At 39.6% G+C, this 24,098-nt stretch overlaps 1 protein-coding gene across 4 annotated transcripts in view; it reads right to left on the bottom strand.

The window, feature by feature from the left end:
* LOC127446951 (zinc transporter ZIP10-like) overlaps positions 1-23,244 on the bottom strand; it is a 55,066-nt gene extending 31,822 nt beyond the window's left edge. Inside the window, exon 1 of one of the 4 annotated variants that reach the window (XM_051708328.1) lies at positions 23,171-23,244. Coding sequence is in view for 1 of the 4 variants with exons in the window: in XM_051708327.1 (XP_051564287.1) it covers positions 10,657-10,699 (43 nt within the window). In the remaining 3 variants the exon portion in view is untranslated. Of the gene's footprint in view, positions 1-4,171; positions 4,307-10,656; positions 10,715-23,170 lie in introns of those variants that run through there. The other 3 variants (XM_051708330.1, XM_051708327.1, XM_051708329.1) reach the window with 3 other exon arrangements.
* Positions 23,245-24,098: the final 854 nt, after the last annotated feature.

Genomic DNA, 24,098 nt, shown 5'->3' with positions numbered 1-24,098 from the left:
CAGTGAGTTTCTTTATAAGTACAGCATAAGAGGCTGTTTGGCTAGTAGCACATCCATCCACGCGTTCAAAAGTAAATGTGATAGAGCCGTTACACGCTGATTTATGTGATGAAGTTGAATATGAGATATCAAGATACAGGTATCAAACACAGGGCACATCGATGCGGTTCAGGTGGCAGACGATACACACAAAAGTTGCAAAGGTTTTTCCCTTCTTCAAGAATGAACAAGGCTAAATACTATATGTCCATTGATAATGATTTGGGTCTAAATTTAAAGGAAAATATGTGAGTTGTGCTCCGTGGCATGGTAGAAATTTGAGCAGCCTCCGGAGTTGTAGGTAGACGCCGAATGGCGGCAGGTGTGCATACGTTCATAGCAAATAACTGTTTCGAATTTTAGAAGAACGCCAAATGTGTCCGGTGTGCAACCCCTTTTAGAATGTGTAAGACACTAATATCATACAAATCAGTGCTGCGAAGAGAGCAGTGCAAGCAGGCTATTTAATCAATTGTGCAGCCCTAATGTCAATGCTAATCCATCTGCCATATACGTAGTAACACAAAGGCCCCGTTTCCACCTGGTATTAAGATGTGTTTCAGGTGATCCGATCACGTGTTCAGCCCTAAATACAGGTCTAAACAGGTGATCCATCACGAAAACCACATACGAATGTGGTCAAAAACGCATGTGAACAGATTACGAGGTCTAAACGCTAATCTGTCCTGTATGCGTCTCGGCAGCAGTGAAGTGCCACACCTCTCTGTCAATCAACCGCTGAGCTAAAACAAGAGTTTAAAGTTCGCCGGTTACAAGCAGCTTTAAAAGGAAATAACCGTCCAATCGGAAATTTTAAAAAAGCGGATACATACACAATCATGTGAGCTTCACTGATCTTCTTTAGTGTGTCTGATTTCAACAAAGATGACAAGAACGGACACCTGAAGCTCCTTTTATACAGGTAATCCACTAAAATAATGGATAATTCTGCTTGACATTGCATTTATGCTTAGATTACATTTTAACAGCATCCAGGAGACACAATGCACCATTTTTTCATGCTTTGTCTTTTCTGACTTTATTTCGCTTTATCATGCAGTAACATACTGACATAGTGATTGATGTCGTCATGAAACAAAGACCCTCCTCTGCAAATCCAAACACAACTGATCACAAGAGATGCATTTAAGTGACCAAGTGTAAACAGCAATGTGTCTCACCTGACCACATGTGATCGGATCACCCAAGAGGCATCGTAATACCAGGTGGAATCGGGGCCCAAGAGTCATATTTCACAAACAAGATAAAAAAAACGACATAACGATTTCTCTTTAAATATGTCTATTATATGTCAGAAGAAGCCTCGAGGCATGACAGATAAGCAGATGCCACACAACGGATAGGAACTACACATGTTTGCAAGGACAGGGAATTCTAGGAAGTGACAGCAACACATAGCTGCATAAGGGACAGAAGATACAGTCCATTGGTTGTAGACTCCCTGACAGAGAACATCTAACCCTCTCATAAAGGTTTGTAAAAGAGAGTTGAATATAGTCACTCAAAGAGAGTCCAGCTCCAGTAGCTCAGGCCTGTGTTGGACTGGGTGGAGTGTGGAAAGCTGAGCATCAAAGCTCAGATAAGCCTGACCTCTTGACTCCAAACACACACACACACACCTTCAAAATAAACAATCATTCCAGCAGGTCCAGAACACCAAGTCATTTGGTTCATGTTAAACTGCACCCTGATGCATGGTAAAGACATGGTAAAATCTCACTGTTAAAAGAAAGTATATTAAGAGGCTGTTCACACCGAATGCATCATTGTGCTAAAAAAAAAAAAAAAACCTAGACGTAGCGCCATGAAAATAACAGAATGCAGGTGTCTCGAGACACATTTTAAAAAGTTGACAGCATCTTAAATAGGGCTCAAACGATTAGTCAATGTTACTGACAACGTCGACAATAAAAAATTGTCTACAAAAATGTTAGTTGTCGAATAGTCGTTTGATCTCATTTAACATTACATGAGATCATATGAAACTCTAGAGCAGCACTGCAGCTCGTGCCTGACTGAGAGGAAGAAAACAACTCACAGTCCAGATTCACTCTAAATTTTCCAAACAGCTGAAGCAAAACTTGTGTGTCGAGCGTCTTTCAAGAAAACACCCTGGCGTTATAACTTCAATGCAGTTATATTTAACGCGTTACAGCTTTATTAAAGTTCAAGGCATTTCTCTGTGTGGTCAGCTCCTCTTCTATGAGTTGCGCGAGTATCCCAATCTAAGGGGGAGAGATTGAAACTGCACCCAGCTTAGGCACACTCTGGGGTGGGGATGCTCGTCCCTCAAGCACGCACGCTTGCTGCGGCTACATTATAACGTGATGGCCCGCGACTTATTGAATCATAATTTATGCATTTAGGAAATTGGCAATACGCAGCTTTATTAATAAGAGAGTTTGTGGGGGGCCTGGGTAGCTCAGCAAGTAAAGACAAGTTTGAATCCAGGGCGTGCTGAGTGACTCCAGTCAGGCTTCCTAAGCAACCAATTGGCCCGGTTGCTAGGGTGGGTAGAGTCACGTTGGGTTAACCTCCTCATGGTCGCTATAATGTGGTCCTCGCTCTCAGTGGGGCGCGTGGCAAGTTTTGCATGGATGCCATGGAGAATAACGTGAAGCCTCCACACGTCTCCGCGGTAACGCGCCAAATAAGCCATGTATAAGATGCATGGATTGACGGTCTCAGACACGGAGGCAACTGACCTTCGTCCTCTGCCACCCGGATTGAGGAGAGTCACTACGCCACCATTATGACTTAGAGCACATTGGGCATTCCAAATTGAGGAGAAAAGCCACAAATAAATAAATAAAGTTTTTTTGTGGGTTAAAGATGGATCAAAGTGAACAAAAAGGTGATAGTCTTCGCCCCATTATACACTGCAAAAAAGATTTTTTATTTGTTTTTGTTTTGGCTTGTTTTCCAATATAAATATCTAAAACTCCTTTAAAACAATGTACATTTACTTTAGCAGCTATACTGCAGAAGAAAAAAAATTGTTATCTGAGAATGCTGAATATAATATAAAAAATACAAATATTTTTAAATATCTAAAAATCATTTAAAAAAAGATGCACTGACCTGAGAAGCAGCATATAAGATATTTAGACATATTCAAGATCTATTCTCTGAAAGCATGAGTATATTTAGTCTTTACTGCACTCGCAGAAGTATAACAAAGTGAAAAAATACACTTGTATAAAAAAAAATACACTTATTTTTGTCTCTTAAAGCAAGTCTAAATATCTTACATGTTGCTTCTCAAGTAAATGTAAAAAAAGACAAATACACTTGATAACAATAGGATTTTTTTGCTGTAAATTTTTTACTGAATTAAACTTAATAAAAATATTTTTCTTTAATTCAGTGAATGTCATTTAGAGGTATTTTTAAAAGATGATTTTGTCCACTTTATTGTTAGCGAGCACGTTTAATACAACCTTTAAACTCTGGGCACAAGCTGAATAGTCAGTAAAGAGCTAATGATTAATCGTTGCAATAATCGCCTGAATAATCTTTCTAATAATCGTTAAATTAGTCGATTATCAAAATAAGAATATCATATTCCTATGAGAGACGCTGAAAACATGGCAACGGTTTATCTAGTACGCGTTTACGTAGGGAAACAACTGAGAAACAGCACAGACGGACGCCAAAACGTATTCAGTGTGAACACCCCCTAAGGTTAGTTTTACATTGACCATAAACATTCCCAGAACAGACTGAAATATTTTTCACCCAAACCGTACGTCCATTAATGCAAGTTTTATGGACAGGTTACAATTTAACACCTGTGTTTTGATCATAAACTCTGCTACATCAGTGGGGCGACCTTAACCTAAAAAAATACTTAGAGTGTGAACAACATAACTGTTACAGTGTTGCAAACACTAACATCCGATCCAATATTAGTGGCAATCAAAGACGATTCCATTTAAAAAAGTACCAACCCCAAAATTAACCAGTGTTGCTGATCCTTAGGTCTTGCTTAAAAACTGCTGATCTTCACACAACTAGAACTGGCTTTGGACAGTCTATCCAAAGTGTTAAATTATAATACAGATCAGTCTAGGATCTGTAGATCTGCTTGCAGGTGCATCCGACAGCTTACCTCTTTCTGTCCGAGCAGGTCATAAACCATCAACTCTGGCAGCGAATATTCTTCTACAGCAATATGGAACTAGCTCTGATGCTTTGAACCCTTCAAGTGTAGTGATTTAGTGCAGAGGGGAGGGTGTACTGGACATGTGTGTGTATTTGTGGGTGTGTAGGATTGGGTGGAGGGAGAGATTTAAGCTAATAAGCTCCTAAAGTAGCGATCAAATACAGAAAAAAAAAAAAAAAAAAAAAAACATTTTGGGCAATTTGTACAGTACGAGCATCTGGAAATGTCCAGACGCTTTAAAGTCACACTACTTTAACATCTTTCTTAATGATCAATTATCAGTGGACTTTTAGGTGGGGGTTTAAAACAGGTGTGCAACCAAATATTCAAAAACAAAATTTTACTCACCAATCAAACAGTTCCTTGTGACGGCAACTACATCCAAATTAAACTAAATCCATGCAATTTGCTACCACAGCTATATGTTTCCAAACTACAGCTAACTTTGTGTGCACAACAACATCCGTAAATTGGATTCAATGGTCAGTAACTGGGTTTAAATCCCAGCAAAGGAAGAGGCCTACACCTTAAAGGAATAGTTCACACAAAAAATGAAAATTCTCTCATTATTCACTTACCCTGATGCCATCCCAGATGTGTATGACTGTGTTTCTTCAGCAGAACACAAATGAAGATTTTTAAAAGATAAGAGTTCTGTCAGGTCCTTATAATTGATGTACACAGATGCCTGCACTTTGACAGTCCAAAAATCACATTTAGGCAGCATAAAATTAATCCATGCGACTCCCGTAGATCATTGAACGTCTTCTGAAGCAAATCGATAGGTTTATGTAAGAAACAAATTGATAATTAAATAGGCGCTTCCATCCAGGTCTTTGATGCTGTTTGAAATGGCCAAACTCTCGCATGACATTCGTTCTTCTGTTGTAAGCGCTGCTTACGAATTCTTGCAACTTTTAAACTCGCCGACACGTTTCAAATCAAATCAAATCACTTTTATTGTCATACAACCCTATACACAAGTGCAACAGTGTGTGAAATTCTTGGGTGCAGTTCCGAGCAACATAGCAGTCATGACAGTGATGAGACATATACCAATTTACAAGAAACATCAGATTTACAACACAATTTAAAATCTAATATACACATAATTACAACCCCAACCCCAAAATTAACCAGTGTTGCTGATCCTTAGGTCTTGCTTAAAAACAGCTTATCTTCACACAACTAGAACTGGCTTTGTCACGCTTCGTGTCAGCTGCTGCCAGGAAGCGTTTTTAAAAGTTAATAATGTTTTAATTATTGATTTATTTTTTACACAAACTTATCGATTTGCTTCAGAAGACATTCATTGATCTACGGGAGTTGCATGGATTACTTTTTTGCTGCCTAAATGTAACTTTTGGTCCGTCAAATTGCTGGCACCCGTGTACATCCATTATAAGGAACTGACAGAACTCTGTCTTCTTCTTAAAATCTTCATTTGTGTTCTGCTGAAGAAAGACAGTCATACACATCTGGGATGGCATCAGGGTAAATGAATAATGAGAGAATTTTCATTTTTGGGTGAACTATTCCTTTAAGTAATGATCCAGCATTTTCATGGATGGTGTAGGAGAGAATTCTTTGATGGTTGTAATTCAAGGGAGTTTTTCCTGTCAGACATCAGTCGCTTAAGTCCATCAGACACAAAAGAGCTATTATCCAGACCATCTGAAGTGGAGGCAGGCTGTGATGATTATCAAAGGGAAGCCAGGAATCTAATTGGAGTGATTTTTAATGCCTGTCAAGCCAATTTTGACAATGGTGTGGGCAGGGGTGGACTGGAAAGAGAAATCGGCCAGGGATTTTACATAGAAACTGGCCCTCGCTGCCCACTTCGGCATATCGTGGTGCCATTTTGTGGCCCGTTCTGCATAATGCAGCAGCTCATTTCAGCTTATTGCGGCCCTTTCGGCCCGTTTCACGGCCGGCCTGGTTCTCCCGATGGCCAGTCCGCCCCTGATCGGCCCCAAAGTGCGTCGGTCCACCGGGAAAATGCCCGGTATGCCAGATTACCAATACAGCCCTGGGTGTGGGGGCTACAGGAGAGAACATTAGAGAGGAATAGTTGAGGTTTGCTCACACAGAGAAACAAAAAGGATCATTTATTGTAATGAGAAACTCTGATCTTCCAATTGGATCAACACCAAATGGAACGCAATGTTAATGGTTACAAATGATTACACATAAATCTTGGGCTTCATAACTCCTACAGAAACTGCTGAAGCACAGGCCAAGAGGAAATTACACCACTTAGAGAGTTAGGCTATATGTAACATTTTAACCATTATCAAGCAACAATATGGTTAAAAAGGTGACGTGGCCCAACAGTGTGGCTTAAGACTTCAGATATAAGTGGACTCTCTGACTCATGGCTACTTCTGCATGTATAGTCTAGTCCCTGAAAGTCCCATTATCAGAATGAAAGGGTTTATTATGACTAAAGACGTTTCATGCAAGAAACACTTTACCCCAGAACACTGAGAGGAAGTTCAGTTGAGGCAACAAATGTTCTTCGCAAATTACAAGAAAAATTCAGAAAATAGTACACGGCCCACAATTTTTTTTTTTGCTCATGCCTGACTGTCAGTACAATATAAAGAGAGGTTAGACTGAATACTCATTATCATTGAATGCTTAACTTATATACACCCTACACACTTTAACAGATTTTTTTGTCTCAGACATGGGAGTAGTCACTGAAGACACTGTTATCTGGAAAAGATCACATGCTTTTTATACATAAATTACATCTGCCGTAAAAACGCATCAACATCAAGTATTTTATCTGATACTATAAAACATACACATTTAACAGGCTTTATCAGGTAACCTAAAATCTTAACTGTCAATAAAATCGGTCTTATCCCTAACGAAACCCCCCTAACGAAAACCCACCCGCCGAGTCTCGGTGTAAGACTGTATACTCAGCAGGTCAGTATGTACAGGCTATAGCTGATCATGTGAACAATCTTATGGACCATTATTACCTAACCTCAAGTCTCCTTTTCCAATAATGAAAGCCACATGAAGAAATACCAGCCCGTATTTGCATAATTTGTGTGTAATGCTGGCCTGTGGGACTGTGTCTGAGACTGTTTATAATAAAATAATACAAACAAGATGCTCAACTTTCAGACTGGATGAAAAAGGAGTTGAAAATTCCTTAAACCTAAGGTTGAAAGAAAATTGTGTTGGAGGGTCCCACTAATACCATAAGGAGACTTACAGTGTCTCCTTACCAGATGTAATGCTGTACAATTCCAGCAATAAGCAATTTATCTCTCCACACTGAACAAGTAACTGCTGCATGATGCGGCACAATCACAGCCAATCAGAACATATTTGATGTTTATCATACTTAAATGAGGAGTGGGATTTTGTGACAATTCAGAAATAGAAACAAAGCAACGAACAAAGTTTCTGAAGGTGCTGCTTAGGACAAAAATTCACGCGTCACATCAGGTTAGGACACAGTGTTAGATTATACCAGAAAGTCTCTGTGGTTAAGAAAATAAGTCAGCAACTGCACAGTTTCTATCAGTCTATCACTTAAAGAGAGAACCGGTAATGCAGCCTTTTCTGGTTAAGCCGGAAAGCTACTGACACATAAGGGTTTTCACACTTGAAATTGTTAACCATCCTTAACCCTGGGTAAAAAAAATCCTGGGTTATTTTGTTTCATGTTTTACCCTTCATACTTTACCAGGGGTTAATAATTAACCCTAGGTGCATATGTTCCGAGGTTTCACACTGTACATTCGTAAACTCCGGGTTAACTTTCTTATTTATACAGCTCACAATTGACACGCAATCTGTCTATGGAGCTGCTCTTCTGTGGAAATGTTGGCAAGCAAATCAGCTCTGTTTGGCTTTCGTCTTCTGAAATATGCCACAAAAACAAGGAATACTGTCTCTTCATCATGGCTGTTATCGCGTTTACCATCACTGTTCGACACTTTACCGGTTTCCCTAAGAAGGAAGAAAAAAAAACAGTGCGTGAAGGTTTCAGAGACTGTACGAAGCGCATGAATATTAAATAAGGTAAGCACTGAGGCATTATATGATTGCTAAACAACTTTCTAAAACCGCATAGTTTCACACTGTTTATTTTTGGCACTGCAATGCAGCGCTAACCCTGCTCTGCCTGCCTGCCTTGACCCCTTTCAAAAATACAAGTGTGAAACATTGCTTTACCCAGGGTTAAAAGTGGGGTTTAAAAAGACATTAACCCGAGGTTAAGCACAGTGTGAAAAGCCCTATACTGACCAGAATCTGTTTACACGGTCGTTCGTTTTTCCCCTATATACCACAATTAACATGATTTAATCCTCACCAATAACATACATTGTAAATGCAGTGTTGACAGGTAGAACCACATCTGAATTTCCAATATTTTCCACTACATAACATTAACAAACAACAGGCCACATTTAATATATTATTTTGTTTTACAATTTAGTGCATCATCAGGATCTCTACTGAGACAGGACAAAAAAAAAATTATTACAGAAGATATTAGGGCTAAGCGATATGAAAATATATATCGTGGCAATGATATAAAGTGTCAATCGACATAAATTTTGCTATATTGTGTATATTATAATATGTAAATAGCAATATGCGCAACGTGGGCTTATATATAAGCATGCCAAGCATGAAGCTTCACATCAGTAGAACAACTTCCAAACAAGTTCATAAAATGAAGAGTAGCTTGTTATTAAACAGTTGCAATATCTGTGGTGTAGGTTCACAAAAGCCAACACAGAGCAGAAAAATATAATCTGCAAACTGTCGCATGACGATAATCACTCGTAATACAAGCAATTTGTTTTACCTCCTCAAATGAAGCACACAAAAGAATATTATGAAAGCCAAAAGACGCACTCCGCAGGCTGCTGAGAATGTTTTCTCATTTTGTAAGTCACTTTGAATAAATGCCTGCTAAATGTAAATGTACATCCAATTAAGGGGCTGCAAGCGATTTTAGTCATTCGAGAATTTCCACAAACGAAACCGTTGGATTAGCCACGCCCCCTCTTTCCAAAACCTCACACTCAAAAGATACCAAATGAGCTTTATTGAAGCTGATATATCGAGCAGTAGTGGTAAACAACAGCAGCAAAATAGTGTCCTCAACTAACAACTGTTATGAGCAACATGGCATAAAAATGGCATTAAGCCTAAATAATTTGCTGCAACTACAATACTATGAGAACGTGAAAAATGATTTGACGGGCAGAAAGCATCAAAACAGTGGCCCGCGTACACTTTTTTGTCTAGAGTCATCACAGAGATCTTAATCTTATCTTAATATCTTTCAGGGAGTAGAAACCTTTCCATAAAAAAAAAAAAAAAATGAAAAAAAAAAAAACTTTTTATTCTGTCAGAATTTGAAAGTGTTATTTATTAAATATTTATTTTCTGCAAGAAGTGTTAACGCAAAATTGGATATTTCCTCAAGAAGAGTTTATTTTTGTTGAATTTTTTTAAACTTATGCACTATTTAGTTTTTTGCATTGCTTTGGGAAGATCTTAAGTTTCTGGAGGAAAGTTTATAATAATAATATTGGTCAACGTGGCATAATGTGAAATTTAGCATTAAGGTAAGAATGATTTAAAACAAAGTTGAATAAATATTTCATTTTAAAAAAATGTTTTACTTTGACCAGGGCTCAACACTAAAGATTTTTTCTACTGGCCCAGTTGGGCCAGTGGTTCAGATTTTCTCTGGCCCTGCTAAAATTTTCACTGGCCCCAACACAAAAATTAAAAATAGCTGTTTTTAACAACATGGCTTTAAAAAATGTGTCCGAAACTAAATATTATATATATTACTGCTGTCGGAATTAACGTGTTAATTGCACGCAATTAATTTAAAAGGTTTAACGTGTAAATTTTTCTTAATCACGATTAACACATTTACCATTAATACAGCATAGACCAGCATAAACACTTGTTGGGTAGGTGAAACCTTTGTAGTGTGTCCACTAGTGCCAGACCGATTTATCGGCACTTCTGGTTAGATGCTAACTGCATTTCATTGGCTCTGTACCTGTACTCTGCAAAATGACAATAAAGTTGAATCTAATCTAATTATGATTTAGAATTGGTGTCATAACGTAGTTAGCCCAGCTCTCCGACTCCATTATTTACAGAGCTGAGCTGATGGTGGTTCTGCAGACAGTGCAGAGTTAAGCGGTGTCTTCACAGTAAGTTGCTAACTAAACTCAAATAACCAAATAACTTTACAGATCTTTATTGTAAATGGTTTAAACAATGTTTTCCATGCTTGTTCAATGAACTATAAACAATTAATGAACTTGCACCTGTGGAATGGTCGTTAAGACACTAACAGCATACAGACTGTAGGCAATTAAGGTCACAGTTATAAAAACTTAGGACATTAAAGAGACCTTTCTACTGACCAAAAGAAAGATGCCCAGGGTCCCTGCTCATCTGCGTGAACATGCCTTAGGCATGCTGCATGGAGGCATGTGGACGGCAGATGTGGCCAGTGCAATAAATTGCAATATCCGTACTGCGAGATGCCTAAGACAGCGCTACAGGGAGACAGAAAGGACAGCTGATCGTCCTCGCAGGGGCAGACCACGTGTAACAACACCTGCACAGGATCGGTACATCCGAATATCACACCTGTGGAACAGGTACAGGATGGCAACAACAACTGCCCGAGTTACACCAGGAACGCACAATCCCTCCATCAGTGCTCAGACTGTCCACAACAGGCTGAGAGAGGCTGGACTGAGGGCTTGTAGGCCTGTTGTAAGGCAGGTCCTTAACAGACATCACCGGCAACAATGTCGCCTATGGGCACAAACCCACCTTCGCTGAACCAGACAGGACTGGCAAAAAGTGCTCTTCACTGACGAGTCGCGGTTTTGTCTCACCAGGGGTGATGGTCGGACTCGCATTTATCGTTGAAGGAATGAGCGTTACACCGAGGCCTGTACTCTGGAGCGGGATCGATTTGGAGGTGGAGGGTCCGCCATGGTCTGGGGCGGTGCGTCACAGCATCATCAGACTGAGCTTGTTGTCATTGCAGGCAATCTCAATGCTGTGCATTACAGGAAAGACATTCTCCTCCCTCACGTGGTACCCTTCCTTCAGGCTCATCCTGACATGACCCTCCACCATGACAATGCCACCAGCCGTTGTCGTTCTGAGCATGATTTCCTGCAAGACAGTAATGTCAGTGTTCTGCCATGTCCAGCGAAGAGCCCAGATCTCAATCCCATTGAGCACGTCTGGGATCTGTTGGATCAGAGGGTGAGAGCTAGGGCCATTCCCCCTAGAAATGTCCAGGAACTTGCAAGTGCCTTGGTGGATGAGTGGGGTAACATCTCACAGCAAGAACTGGCAAATCTGGTGCAGTTCATGAGGAGGAGATGCACTGCAGTACTTAATGCACCAGATTAAGTACTGCAGTGCATCCCCCCCCCCTTTGTTCAGGGACACATTATTCCATTTCTGTTAGTCAAATGTCTGAGAAACTTGTTCAGTTTATGTCTTAGTTGTTGAATCTTTTTATGTTCATACAAATATTTACACGTTAAGTTTGCTGAAAATAAAAGCAGTTGAAAGTGAGAAGATGTTTCTTTTTTTGCTGAGATTAGTTTGTGAAATACATACTGGAAAGTTAATAAACAATGACCCCATCATTTTCCCTTTTCAATATAACTAATATAACATTAACCCTGTCCCTGACAACCATGTCACTCATGTTTATCACATCTGTTTGCTATGTTAGCCTGCTATAGTTTGTCAGTGCAGTCAGCAACATAGCAGATTGAAAGGTAAACATCAGAGCATCTTTTTGCAACTCAGCAGACAACAGTGCGGTGGTGGATTGTGTCTGTTGAGCGTTGATTTTATGCTATGTTGTTACCTACTTGGTGAGACGCAATGCTGGAAAGTAAATAAAGTCCATCTTTTACTTTCCGTGACAACGAGCTTATAGCTAACTAGCTAACCACGTAGCTATTTTCATACCTTGTCAACTGAGTGGAAGCTAATGTGTAAACATGTATTCACCAAACTGTTTTGTTCAGGATTCACAGTTTGGTACCCCCTTCAACCGAACAATTCCAGTCATTGCATTTACAAAATGTAATATTTAAAAGTCTGGTTTTCCATCGTTGAAAGTTTCCCCTGAACTTATATAGCAGAATACGGTGTAACACTACTGCCACTGTTTATCTCTTGACTTGGCAGGTGTAAATGCTTCTTGTTTTACAACCTGCCCCTAATTGATTGGCAGTATTAAAATAGTCAGCATTTGACTTATACTAAACAGTGCTACTGATGTTTATTTAGCTATTTATTTCAATGTATTCTTTATTTAAATTGCCAGCCATTGACTGATACTGAACATACAGTACTGATTTTTATTTAGCCATAATTTTAATTTATTCTTTACTTAAATGGTCAGCAACTGACTGATACTGAACATACAGTACTAATGTTTATTTAGCTATTTATTGTATTTTTATTTATTCTTTATTTTCTCAGTGTTCATTTTTAGAATTTGTTGACAATGTTGAATAATGTCAAATATTCTTTTATAAAAATATTTAAGAAAGCAGCCTTCTGAGTATCTTTGCATAGTCATATCGGTGCAACCTCGGTGCACAATCCTCATAGAAAAGGTCTGTTTTCATTCCAGCTCAAAAATTAACTATATCGGCCACTATATCGGTAATCGGTGAATTTTCACCCTCTAAAATCGGTATCGATTTCAAAAATCCCATAACGGTCGGGCTCTAGTGTCCACCCGGATTCATTACAGTGACAGACACACCACAACAGCGCTTCCCTGTCAGTGGTAAAATGATGGAGAAAGGAAATCTTAATGCTATTTGATGTACAAAACAAGCCCAGATGGGACTTGTGATAGAAATCAAGTATTTTCAGCCTATGTAAGGTGCATTTTAATTACCACAGAGGAAAGTTCTAGAAGAGCACGCCTGGTGTCTGCATGATCTTGTGCGCTCACGCAACAGTGTCTCGCCACGTTCAGTATATCATGCGCTCGAGCATCTTTGAGAGCTAAATATAATCGTGCTTGCTCCTCTCCGAGTGCTCGGTTAGAAGCTTTTGTTCGCTCCGTGTATTTTTTGTGCTCTCTAACTTGTTGTCTGCTTGCACTAACGTTATAAATGCAGCACTGGCCCGATTGGGCAAGTGAAAGTTCTTGCAACTGGCCCAAATCTCTCTCACACTGGCCCCGGGCCATCGGACCGTCCTTATTGTCGAGCCCTGTTTGACTATTGTCAAGTTCCAAATAAAGAAAAAAACTATATTAGAAGTAGTATTTAATTCACTGGCTGGATTATCCAAAAAATAGGCAGTACAATATGGTTATTTCATATATTAAAAATGTTCTCTTGATTTTCCACAAAAAATAAATAAATAAATAAATAAATTATATATATATATATGTGATATATAAAGTTGAAGTCAGAAGTTTACATACACTCATACTAATTTTTTAATCACTCCACAGATTTAATATTAGCAAACTATAGTTTTGGCAAGTCGTTTAGGACATCTACTTTGTGCATGACACAAGTATTTTTTCCAGCAATTGTTTACAGACAGATTGTTTCACTTTTAATAGACTATATCACAATTCCAATGGGTCAGATGTTTACATACACTAAGTTAACTGTGCCTTTAAGCAGCTTCTAATTGTCAATCCTTTAGACAATTAGTTTCTGATAGGAGGTGTACTGAATTGGAGGTGTATCTGCTGATGTAATTTAAGGCCTTCCTTCAAACTCAGTGCCTCTTTGCTTTACATCATTTGAAAATCAAAAAGAAATTAGCCAAGACCTCAGAAAACAAATTGCAGACCTCCACAATTCTGGTTTATCCTTAGGAGCAATTTCCAAATGCCTGGAGGTACCACATTCATCTGTACAAACAATAGTGCCAAGTATAAAAACCATGGGACCACGCAGCCATCATACCGCTCAGGAAGGAGATGCATTCTGTCTCCTAAATATGAACGTAGTTTGGTGCGAAAAGTGTAAATCAACCCCAGAACAGCAAAGGACCTTGTAAAGATGCTGGAGGAAACAGGTAGACAAGTATCTATATCTACAGTAAAATGAGTACTATATCGACATAACCTGAAAGGCTGCTCAGCAAGTAAGAAGCCACTGCTCCAAAACCACCATAAAAAAGCCAGACTACAGTTTGCAAGCGCACATGGGGACAAAGATCTTACTTTTTGGAGAAATGTCCTCTGGTCTAATAAAACAAAAAAGGAAATGTTTGGCCATAATGACCATCATTATGTTTGGAGGAAAATGGGTGAGGCTTGCAAGCTGAAGAACACCATCCCAACCGTGAAGCATGGGGGTGGCAGCATCATGTTGTGGGGGTGCTTTGCTGCAGGAGGGACTGGTGCACTTCACAAAATAGGTGGCATCATGAGGAAGGAAAATGATGTGGATATATTGAAGCAACATCTCAAGACATCAGCCAGGAAGTTAAAGCTCGTCGCAAATGGCTCTTCCAAATGGACAATGACCCCAAGCATACCTCCAAATTTGTGGCAAAATGGCTTAAGGACAACAAAGTCAAGGTATTGGAGTGGCCATCACAAAGCCCTGACCTCAATGCGATAGACAATTTGTGGGCAGAACTGAAAAAGCATGTGCGAGCAAGGAGGCACAAACTTGACTCAGTTACACCAGTTCTGTCTGGAGGATTGGGCCAAAATTCCAGCAACTTATTGTGAGAAGCTTGTGGAAGACTACCCAAAACATTTGACCCAAGTTAAACAATTTAAAGGCAATGCTACCAAATACTAACAAATTGTATGTAAACTTCTGTACCACTGGGAATATGATGACAGATATAAAAGCTGAAATATGTGGGTCACGTGATGCCATGCAAGAAGCAGACGTGTGAGCGACAAGCTCTGTGCACTCTGCTAAATTTTTTATTATTTTCATGTTATAATCTGGTGAAATTTGATACACCCAGTTACACATTTGCTCTTTGAGGCAAAACATGGCAAAGAAGTCAAAATCTGGGCTCTGGAGACATTAAAAGACACTTATGTGTTCAGGATGAAAGCCCCGACAGGCCTACAGACAGGGGACTCGATTTGGATGGCGCAGTGGGAGAGGTGATCCAGCGTGAGTTGTCCAACATGTCGGTGATGGTGACGAAGGGTTCTTGCTGACTTGGAGGATCTCGCTGTAATACGTCAATCGATTATGGCGATGGAAATAAAATTCTCTGAGTTAGTTACAAGAGTGACTGATGTTGAGAGATGAATCGATTGTCTGGAATCTTCGGAAAGGGAATTAACCGCTAATCCGCCCACGACCAAAGTTGATTTGGAACATCTCCTTGAAAAGCTTGACGATCTTGAGAATAGAAGCCGCAGGAATAATGTTCAAATTGTTGGAATTCCTGAGCATGAGCAGGGCAGAGATATGGTGAAATTCCTAGACGAGCTTTTCCAGAGTCTGCTCGACATAACAGGCCACAAGCTGGAAATTGAGCGAGCTCACAGAGTCCCAGCTCACAGATTTGCTGAGGGAGATAGGCCCCGATCGATTCTGGCCAGATTTCTGAGATCATCCGATAAAGATCTTGTGTTGCGCCAGGTGAGGAGCAAAGGGGAGCTTTCTTGGAAGAACCATAATATTTTCTTGTTCCCGGACTTTGCGAGTTCGACAAGAGAAACGCAATCGGTTCAAGGAATGTAAGAAACTCTTACATCAGCGAAAGATAACTTTTGCTCTGATGTTTCCGGCCAAACTGGGAACAGAAACGAAGGACGGTCGCAAAGTATTTACATGTCCCAATCAGGCAATGTCTTTTATTGAATCAATGGGTGAGTTAACCATTGGGTGTTTCTCATGTGAGAGGTCGACTCGCTGTACTTACTCTGGCTTTTGAGGAAGCTGGGCGTCATATTGGTTTCTTTTTTCTTTTTGTGTTGGCTCCGCTGAGCGGCTGGAGTTGGTTTTGTGAATAACACTTTTCCTTAAAGAAACTTTTGCATTGATGAAAGATTATTTTTGCATTGAAGTTCCCGGCCAGTTTGAGAGTGGACATTACGGACGACCGCAAAATATCTACATGCTCACACAAAGGATGTCTTTTATAAAGTTGACAGACTGTGTAAGTCATGGTATATACTTTTATGCGGCCTCCAAGTGAATTGACTCGACCATCCAGGGAACCGGGATGCCGGTTTTGTTTCTTTTTGTATTGGTTCCGCCTAGCGGCTGGAGCTTGTTCTATTGAATAACACTCCTTTGGAACAGCTGTGAATTAATCTGTTCGTTCTTCGTGCTTATTCCTCCTGCTGGCTGGAGTTTGTTTTGTTGAGTATTTTTACAGGACATTGGAATGATTACGTCATCCGCTGAACTCATAACAGCCGGCTCACTGAACATTCGTTTGTCTGTCCGAGGAATCTGAACGGATTTATATCAGCTGGAATTTGTTTTGTGAAGGAACACACCTTTGAGACAGTTCTGTGAATGAATCTACAAGTTCTTTGTGTTCATTCTTCCTATTGGCTGGGGTTTATTTTACAAAGTATTTTCTGTTATGTCATTTTGCCTCACAAATTTGTGAGGCAAAATTGAGCAATCCGATGGCAAAGTTGTCGTGGAGGCTCGTGGGCGTTCATGGACCTTTTGAGTTTAGCAGGATTGTCGCAGGTTGGCGCTTTCGTGCACGGGGTTAATGTGCACGTTTTTCTTTTTTCTGTTTGTTTTGTTCGGGGGGGAAGTTCGGGGTTTGATTGTTTCACTAATGGGGAATGTGGTCTGTATAATTTTGTTTTTGACACACAATTTATTTTTTCTACTATATAAAAATGTCAAATGTTAATGAGTGTACTATCTCTCTCCACAATGAATGTAAATGGGTTGGGGCACACCATGAAAAGAAGGAAGGTTATTACTTTTCTTAAACGTAAGAAATATGATATTGTGTTTCTTCAAGAAACACATCTCTCCCCACAGGAAGCTGAAAAATGTGGGAAGATATGGGGTGGACATGTTTTTTTTAGTGCTAGCTCAAGTAAGAGCAAGAAAGTCATTATATTGATTAATAAACATCTACAATTCAAATGTCTCAAACAGACTAAAGATAAATTAGGGAGAGTCATTATTGTTTTAGCTGAAATTCAAGGGCAAAGGTTGATTTGGACTAATATTTACGCACCTAACCCTGATGATCAGGGCTTTTTTTATAGATCTTGAAGGGTTGCTGCAAACCGCTGGCACGATGGACTCAATCCTTGATCACAGTGAAGCAAAAGTGTGTAAACCCCCTAGAGCAACATTGACGCTTCACAGAATGTGTAAAAATCTTGGTCTTATGGATATTTGGAGACTTTTGAACCCATCTGGTAGGACTATACATTTTTTTCCATCAGTCCATAAGATTTATTCTAGAATAGATTTGTTTTATTATATCCAAATCCCTCATTTCATCTGTTGTTGATTGCTCAATTGGAAATATCTTAGTCTCAGATCATGCCCTGGTGAATTTAGAGGTGTTGCCATATACAGAGAAAAAGAAATCATATAGTTGGTGCCTTAATGTGTCCCTTTTGCAAAATCCTGATTTCCAACAAATGTTAAAGACTGAAATCAATGTTTATATGGAGACCAACTGGTCCTCAGTATCCTCTGTGGGCATGGCTTGGGAGGCACTTAAGGCGGTTCTTAGGGGCCGGATCATACAGTATGCCTCATTCATCAAAAAATCCAAAGCACGAGAACTCGTGGATTTGGAAGAGAATATTAAAAGTGCAGAGGCAGAGCTGAAGCGCTGTATGTCAGCTGATGGCCTCAGAGAATTGACCCAATTGAAAAATAGATATAATACTATTTTGTCGCGGAAAGTGGAGTTTTGGTTATTCAGGGCAAGACAGTCATACTTTGAGTCGAGGGACAAAGCGGGGAAGCTTTTGGCTAGATATCTAAAGCAGAGAGAGTCTCTTTCTATCATTCCCTCAGTGAAATCTGCTGGTGGTGAAATTTTTACCTCAGCCATTGATATTAATAATGCCTTGAAAGAGTTCTATCTTGATCTTTATAGTTCCATGTCTTTGTCTACTGATGAAGATATTAGAAACTTTGTGGAACCATTAGATCTTCCTAAACTGATGATTGAGCAAAAAAACTCTCTTGATTCTGAGATAACCTTGGAGGAGCTTGACAAGGTAATTAAGTCCCTACCTACTGGCAAGGCTCCGGGGACAGATGGTTTTGCCGCAGAATTTTTAGATCCTATGCTACAGAACTGGCTCCACTTTGTTAGAAGTTTATACTGAATCATTAAAGAATGGAAAGCTTCCTCCAACCATGACACAAGCCCGGATCAGTCTGATTCTTAAAAAGGACAAAGATCCAAGCGAGCGTAAAAGTTACTGTCCAATCTCCCTAATCCAACTAGATGTAAAAATATTGCCAAAAATTCTGGCTAACCGATTAAGTTATGACATCTCTTATACATATAGATCAGGTGGGGTTTAGTCGGGGCCGCAGCTCTTCTGATAACATCAGGCGTCTCATCAATATCATGTGGTCAGTAGCGAATGATCAGTCTCTGGTCGCTGCCATCTCACTTGACGCCGAAAAGGCGTTTGATATGGTAGAATGGGATTATCTTTTTACGATTTTGGAAATGTATGGGTTCATGAGTACATTTATTGGTTGGATTAAGTTACTTTATAGACACCCGGTAACAGCGGTACAAACAAATGGATTAATTTCAGAATATTTTACTCTGGATAGTGGCACTCGGCAGGGTTGCCCTCTTTACCCTTTATTGTTCTGTCTTGCCCTGGAACCATTAGCAGCCGCGATAAGAAATGAGGATGATTTTCCAGGGGTGGTTGCGGGAGGTGTGGCACATAAGCTTCTGCTTTACGCAGATGATATTTTATTATTTGTCTCTGAACCTACTAGATCTATGCCTTGCCTCCATAGAATTATTAATTCCTTTTCCAAGTTCTCAGGATACAAAGTCAATTGGTCTAAATCCGAAGCTTTGGCTCTGACAGCCTACTGTCCATTAACAGCTTTCCAGCCGGGCGCCTTCCAGTGGCCCAAACAGGGCATTAAGTATTTGGGGATTTTATTCCCAGCAAATTTGTCTGATTTTATTAGTGTTAATTTTGACCCTTTAATAAAAAGGTTTTCAAGTGATGTGGGCAGGTGGGCTCATTACATTTATCGATGATTGGGAAGGTTAATGTTATTAGAATGAATTGTATTCCAAAATGTATCTACCTGCTACAGTCTCTCCCTGTAGATGTCCCCCTCTCTTATTTCAAGCAATTTGATAGCATAGCGAAGTACTTCATTTGGAATGGTAAACGTCCCAGATTGCATTTTAATAAGTTACATAGGCCGATAGACAACGGTGGGCTAGGCCTACCCAAGATTTTGTTTTATTATTATGCGTTTGGCCTCAGGCATTTGGCTCATTGGTCGCTTCCACCTGAAAGAGTCCCTCCCTGGTTTTCTATTGAACAGGAAGTCCTTGCCCATATTTTGCTACTCCAAAGCCTTTCTAAGTAACTGGAGAAGTTAAATCACAGCCCGTTATTTCACATTTGCATGTGATTTGGACAAGAGTGGCCAGAGTATTTAATTTGGACATTTATATAAATGTTGCCTCAAGCATATGGCTGAACCCCAAATTATGTATCAACAAGTCCCCTTTCTGCTGGTCAGAGTGGATTGCAAGCAGGGTTACTACACTCTGCGACCTGTATGAGAGTGGAGTGTTGAGATCTTTTGAGAATTTGGTTCATCATTTTGGGATTCCCAGATCTCAGTTCTATAAGTATTTACAGCTGCGCCACATGCTCTGTACTGTTTCTGGGAGTAGCACACACCCCCCTAAAGCGGCAGGTGCTTTGGGAGAGGTGATTGCTGCTTTTGGAAAAGGTCATGAGGCATCAGTGTATTACTCCCTGCTAATTCAGAGTCTGGGGGATGAAGCCTTGACTTCTCTCAAGAGAGTATGGTGAAAAAGATTTGAATTTGGTATTAGAGGATGGAGTGTGGACTAAGATTCTGAAAAATGTCAATTCTGTATCTAGAGATGCAAGTGTTCGCCTTATGCAATTTATGATTTTACATAGATTTTTTTGGACCCCCTCTAGATTATAAAGGCTTGGTCTTAAAGACACATCCACCTGCTGGCGATGCCAATCAGAAGTTGGAGGCACTACCCATTTCTTTTGGGGGTGTTTTAAGATCCAGGAGTTTTGGTTGAGGGTACGGAGTTATTTGTGTGATGTTTTGAACATTCAGGTTTTGCTTTGTCCCAGACTCTGTATTTTGGGTGATAGGGCGGTCATGAATTTAGGGGATAATCACATTAAAAATTGGGTTCTGACCAGTCTCATGATTGGCAGGCAAGTCATTTTAAGGGGTTGGAAGTCAAGTGGAGCACCCTCTTTGTCGGAGTGGTGTGTGGAAATGGGGAGGGCAGCTGCATTTGAGAAAGCAGTAAGTAGAAGGCTGGGGTTTAGGTACTTATTTGTTAAAAAATGGGGCAAATATTTAGTTTTTTGGGGGGACTCTTGGGGAGGGGATGTGGAGAATGTAGTTTAGTTTAATCATGTATGCTTATTATTATTTTACTTATTTATATATATATTTTTTTTGGACTGTGTGTGTGTGTGTGTTATGTGGGACCACAGGGGTGTTCATTAGGGGTCAGGGTGGGATTGTATTAGTGGGGTTTAAATGTAAAATGTTGATTCTTTATATACGTGTTGAGTTTTTCACTGTCATGTGCATATGAATTAATAAAAATGTTAATTACAAAAAAAAAAAGCTGAAATAAATCACTCTCTACTATTATTCTGACATTTCACATTCTTAAAATAAATGAGTGATCCTAACTGACCTAAGACAGGGAATGTTTTCTAAGATTAAATATCAGGAATTGTGAAAAGTTTAAATGTATTTGGCTAAGGTGTATGTAAACTTCTGACTTCAACTGTATATTGTTAACGTGATGTAAGATTTTGGTCATATTGCACACCCCTATAAGGGTGTGTACACACTTGTAGTTCAGTTCTCTTGGTCCGGACCAAAAAAGAAAATGATACATTTAGTCCTGTTCGCTTAGCGTTCACACTGGCATTTTTAACACTGAACCTAACCATACAAAACCAAAGGCATCAGGAAAAAGTCACAACCTGATTGGACAGCTTTTATGACGTATATTTTTTGACGGAGCTTGCCGAACATCCAAAACAATGCTGGCTGCTGGGCGAAATGCGCTCGTTATATTTATATATGTATATATGGTGGTATTTTTACCAACTGAGAACAAACGAAGAGCTAATAAAATGTGTAAAGGAGTCAAAACAGCACCAGGAATTCCTCCGTTGTACACACAAACGAAGATATGCTGCAAGGACGGCTGACGGCGGTTCGACGCCTGTACCGAACTGTAATGGGCAACATAGCTCCTATGATGAGAAGAACCAGGTATGCTTGAGTTAAGTATTAGGCAAATTACTTCCTGTTTTTGGTCCGTTTAGACGTCTTTGGTCCATGTTGCGTTCATATATCAATCGAACCACACCAGAGTTCGTTTGGAAGCGGACTGACACCCACTATCCAGGCAGTCTCGGTCCGCTTGTTTGGTGCGCACCAAGGTTCGGATGGCAGTGTTCTCACTTGTTCAAATGAACCGCACTAACAGAACAATCGCACCAGAGTTCGTTTTAATCGAACCAAACCTGCCAAGTGTGAACACACCCTAAGATATAGAAGGTGCTTTCCCTAAAATTGTGCATGTCATTGTGTTTTTGATCTCATAGCTACATTTGAGACAAATTATGGAGGTGAATGCTACATTGACATACACAAACAAATAATAATGTAATGGATTAGATTTAAAGAAAATATTTCACACTTTGAACATTCTTAAATTTCGCTTTTTCTAAGCAGATACTCTGCAGATCCACGTACCCCATTTACTGCGTTTAACAAAACGTGTACATTTCTGCAGGTGTGAAATTAACAGGAAACCGGCGTCATCACAAACCAGACATTATGATGAGAAACAGCATTAATACTTAAACTTGGTATTATATTTATTTTTGTCCTACATCAAGCTAGATTCATGTCAACGTGTATATAAGAGTAACGTCCATCTAATGCCATACAAAATAAAACGAAAAAGATTAAATATATTAACCTGTCCGAAACAGTCCACTGCTCTACTTGATTGTCGAATGCTACTCATATCATGTAGATGGAAACATATGTTACAGTAAAGTCAGTATCTTGGCGCAAAGAGTGTGCAAAAAAACTGGAAAAAACAAGTGGCTAGTGCACTGACTAGTTTATACCTCAGCATTGTAAAGGATGTAATTAAGAGATACATTGCAGCTTAAGTGCACAGATACGTCAAAGAAACAAAATAAGACAGATTAACCCGCAGTCTCATGAAAAAAGTAGCACAACAAGGATATTTAACTGTACAAATAAAGGTCTCTTTTGAAACAAGCATCATTTCGAGACGAAACACGCTTAACTTCCTAAAATGACCGACCCTAAACCCCCAGCCACGCGATTTAATTCAAAACTTCCTCGTTTACACTGCACAGCACATTAAATCATCTCGTCCACATCAACATGTTTCATTTTATTAACTCGATTCGCATTTAACACGTTTGTCAACGCGAGTAAAGCGCGAGCAGCAGCTTTGAAAGGCGAAATCGTCGGAAAGATTATAAATCTAGACAACAGCAGCTAACACTGTTAGCACAGAACCCCAAATTATCAATAATACTTTGCGCTTTATATCCTAAATCCCTGCTTTCATTTGACCATCTGAAGCTGATCGGGTCCATGTTGTGTGGGTGTGTGAAAACAAAGCGGGTTTTATATAGTTTACCTCACTCGAGTGCCGTGTGCATCTCCTCTCCGCTCGGTACTAAAACACTCACGCCGCGCACCGTACCAAACTGCGACCACACTGCGGAGTGTTGTATTCGCCAAGCCACTTACGATACGTACTTACAACTGTCGCCACATTTTGATGAGTGTAACGCACTTTACGCAGAGTGGGACCAGCTATGACGTGTTTTCCGCCAGCCTGCTGCTGAGCTCGTGGCTGTTAGATGTCGGTTATATGGTTGAAATTATTATTAAATAGCTGATAACGCCGCATGACGAAGTGTATCCTCTCGTTGCTTAATTACTTTGAAAGAAAAGCTGTGTTTTTTGTCACATGACAAAAGAATGGCTTTCTGTACTGATTACTCCACCCGCTTTGATTTGACAAAAGGTTTTCAAATATTCATAATATTTTAAACCAAAATTGTTTCACTGCTTATTTTTTAAGAAATAATAATAAAAGATTATTCCAAACTACTTATGCTAACATTTATTATATGTATGTGAGTGTGTATATATATATATATATATATATATATATATATATATATATATATATATATATATATATTGTCATTAAAATCCTCCTTACACATTGTAGGGGGTAACAGCTGGGTCCTCAGTATGTGTATTGAATAATAAAACTCAGAGTCAGGTTTTGCAATAATCAAATGAGAGAGTTTACTCTGATTGTTCTCTGCAGGTTCAATAAGCATCACGAGTTGATGAGAACAGTTAGAAAGACAGGAAGTCGAAGTGAAGTTTTACAAACTTTCCAAAGCAATACCACAATTTCTAGCATTCTGGTAGGTCAACTACTTAAAACATTTTAACATATTCCAAATATGGACTGCTTCCATCTTCATGCAGACAATAATTGTTAGCCACAACATGAATCGAGGTCCCATCCTTGGTTGAGACAAACT

The sequence above is a fragment of the Myxocyprinus asiaticus genome, chromosome 10 (genome assembly GCF_019703515.2).
Source record: "Myxocyprinus asiaticus isolate MX2 ecotype Aquarium Trade chromosome 10, UBuf_Myxa_2, whole genome shotgun sequence".
NCBI lineage: Eukaryota > Metazoa > Chordata > Actinopteri > Cypriniformes > Catostomidae > Myxocyprinus > Myxocyprinus asiaticus.
Note: the sequence above shows the minus strand (reverse complement) of the source record. Positions and strands in the feature narration are given on the sequence as shown.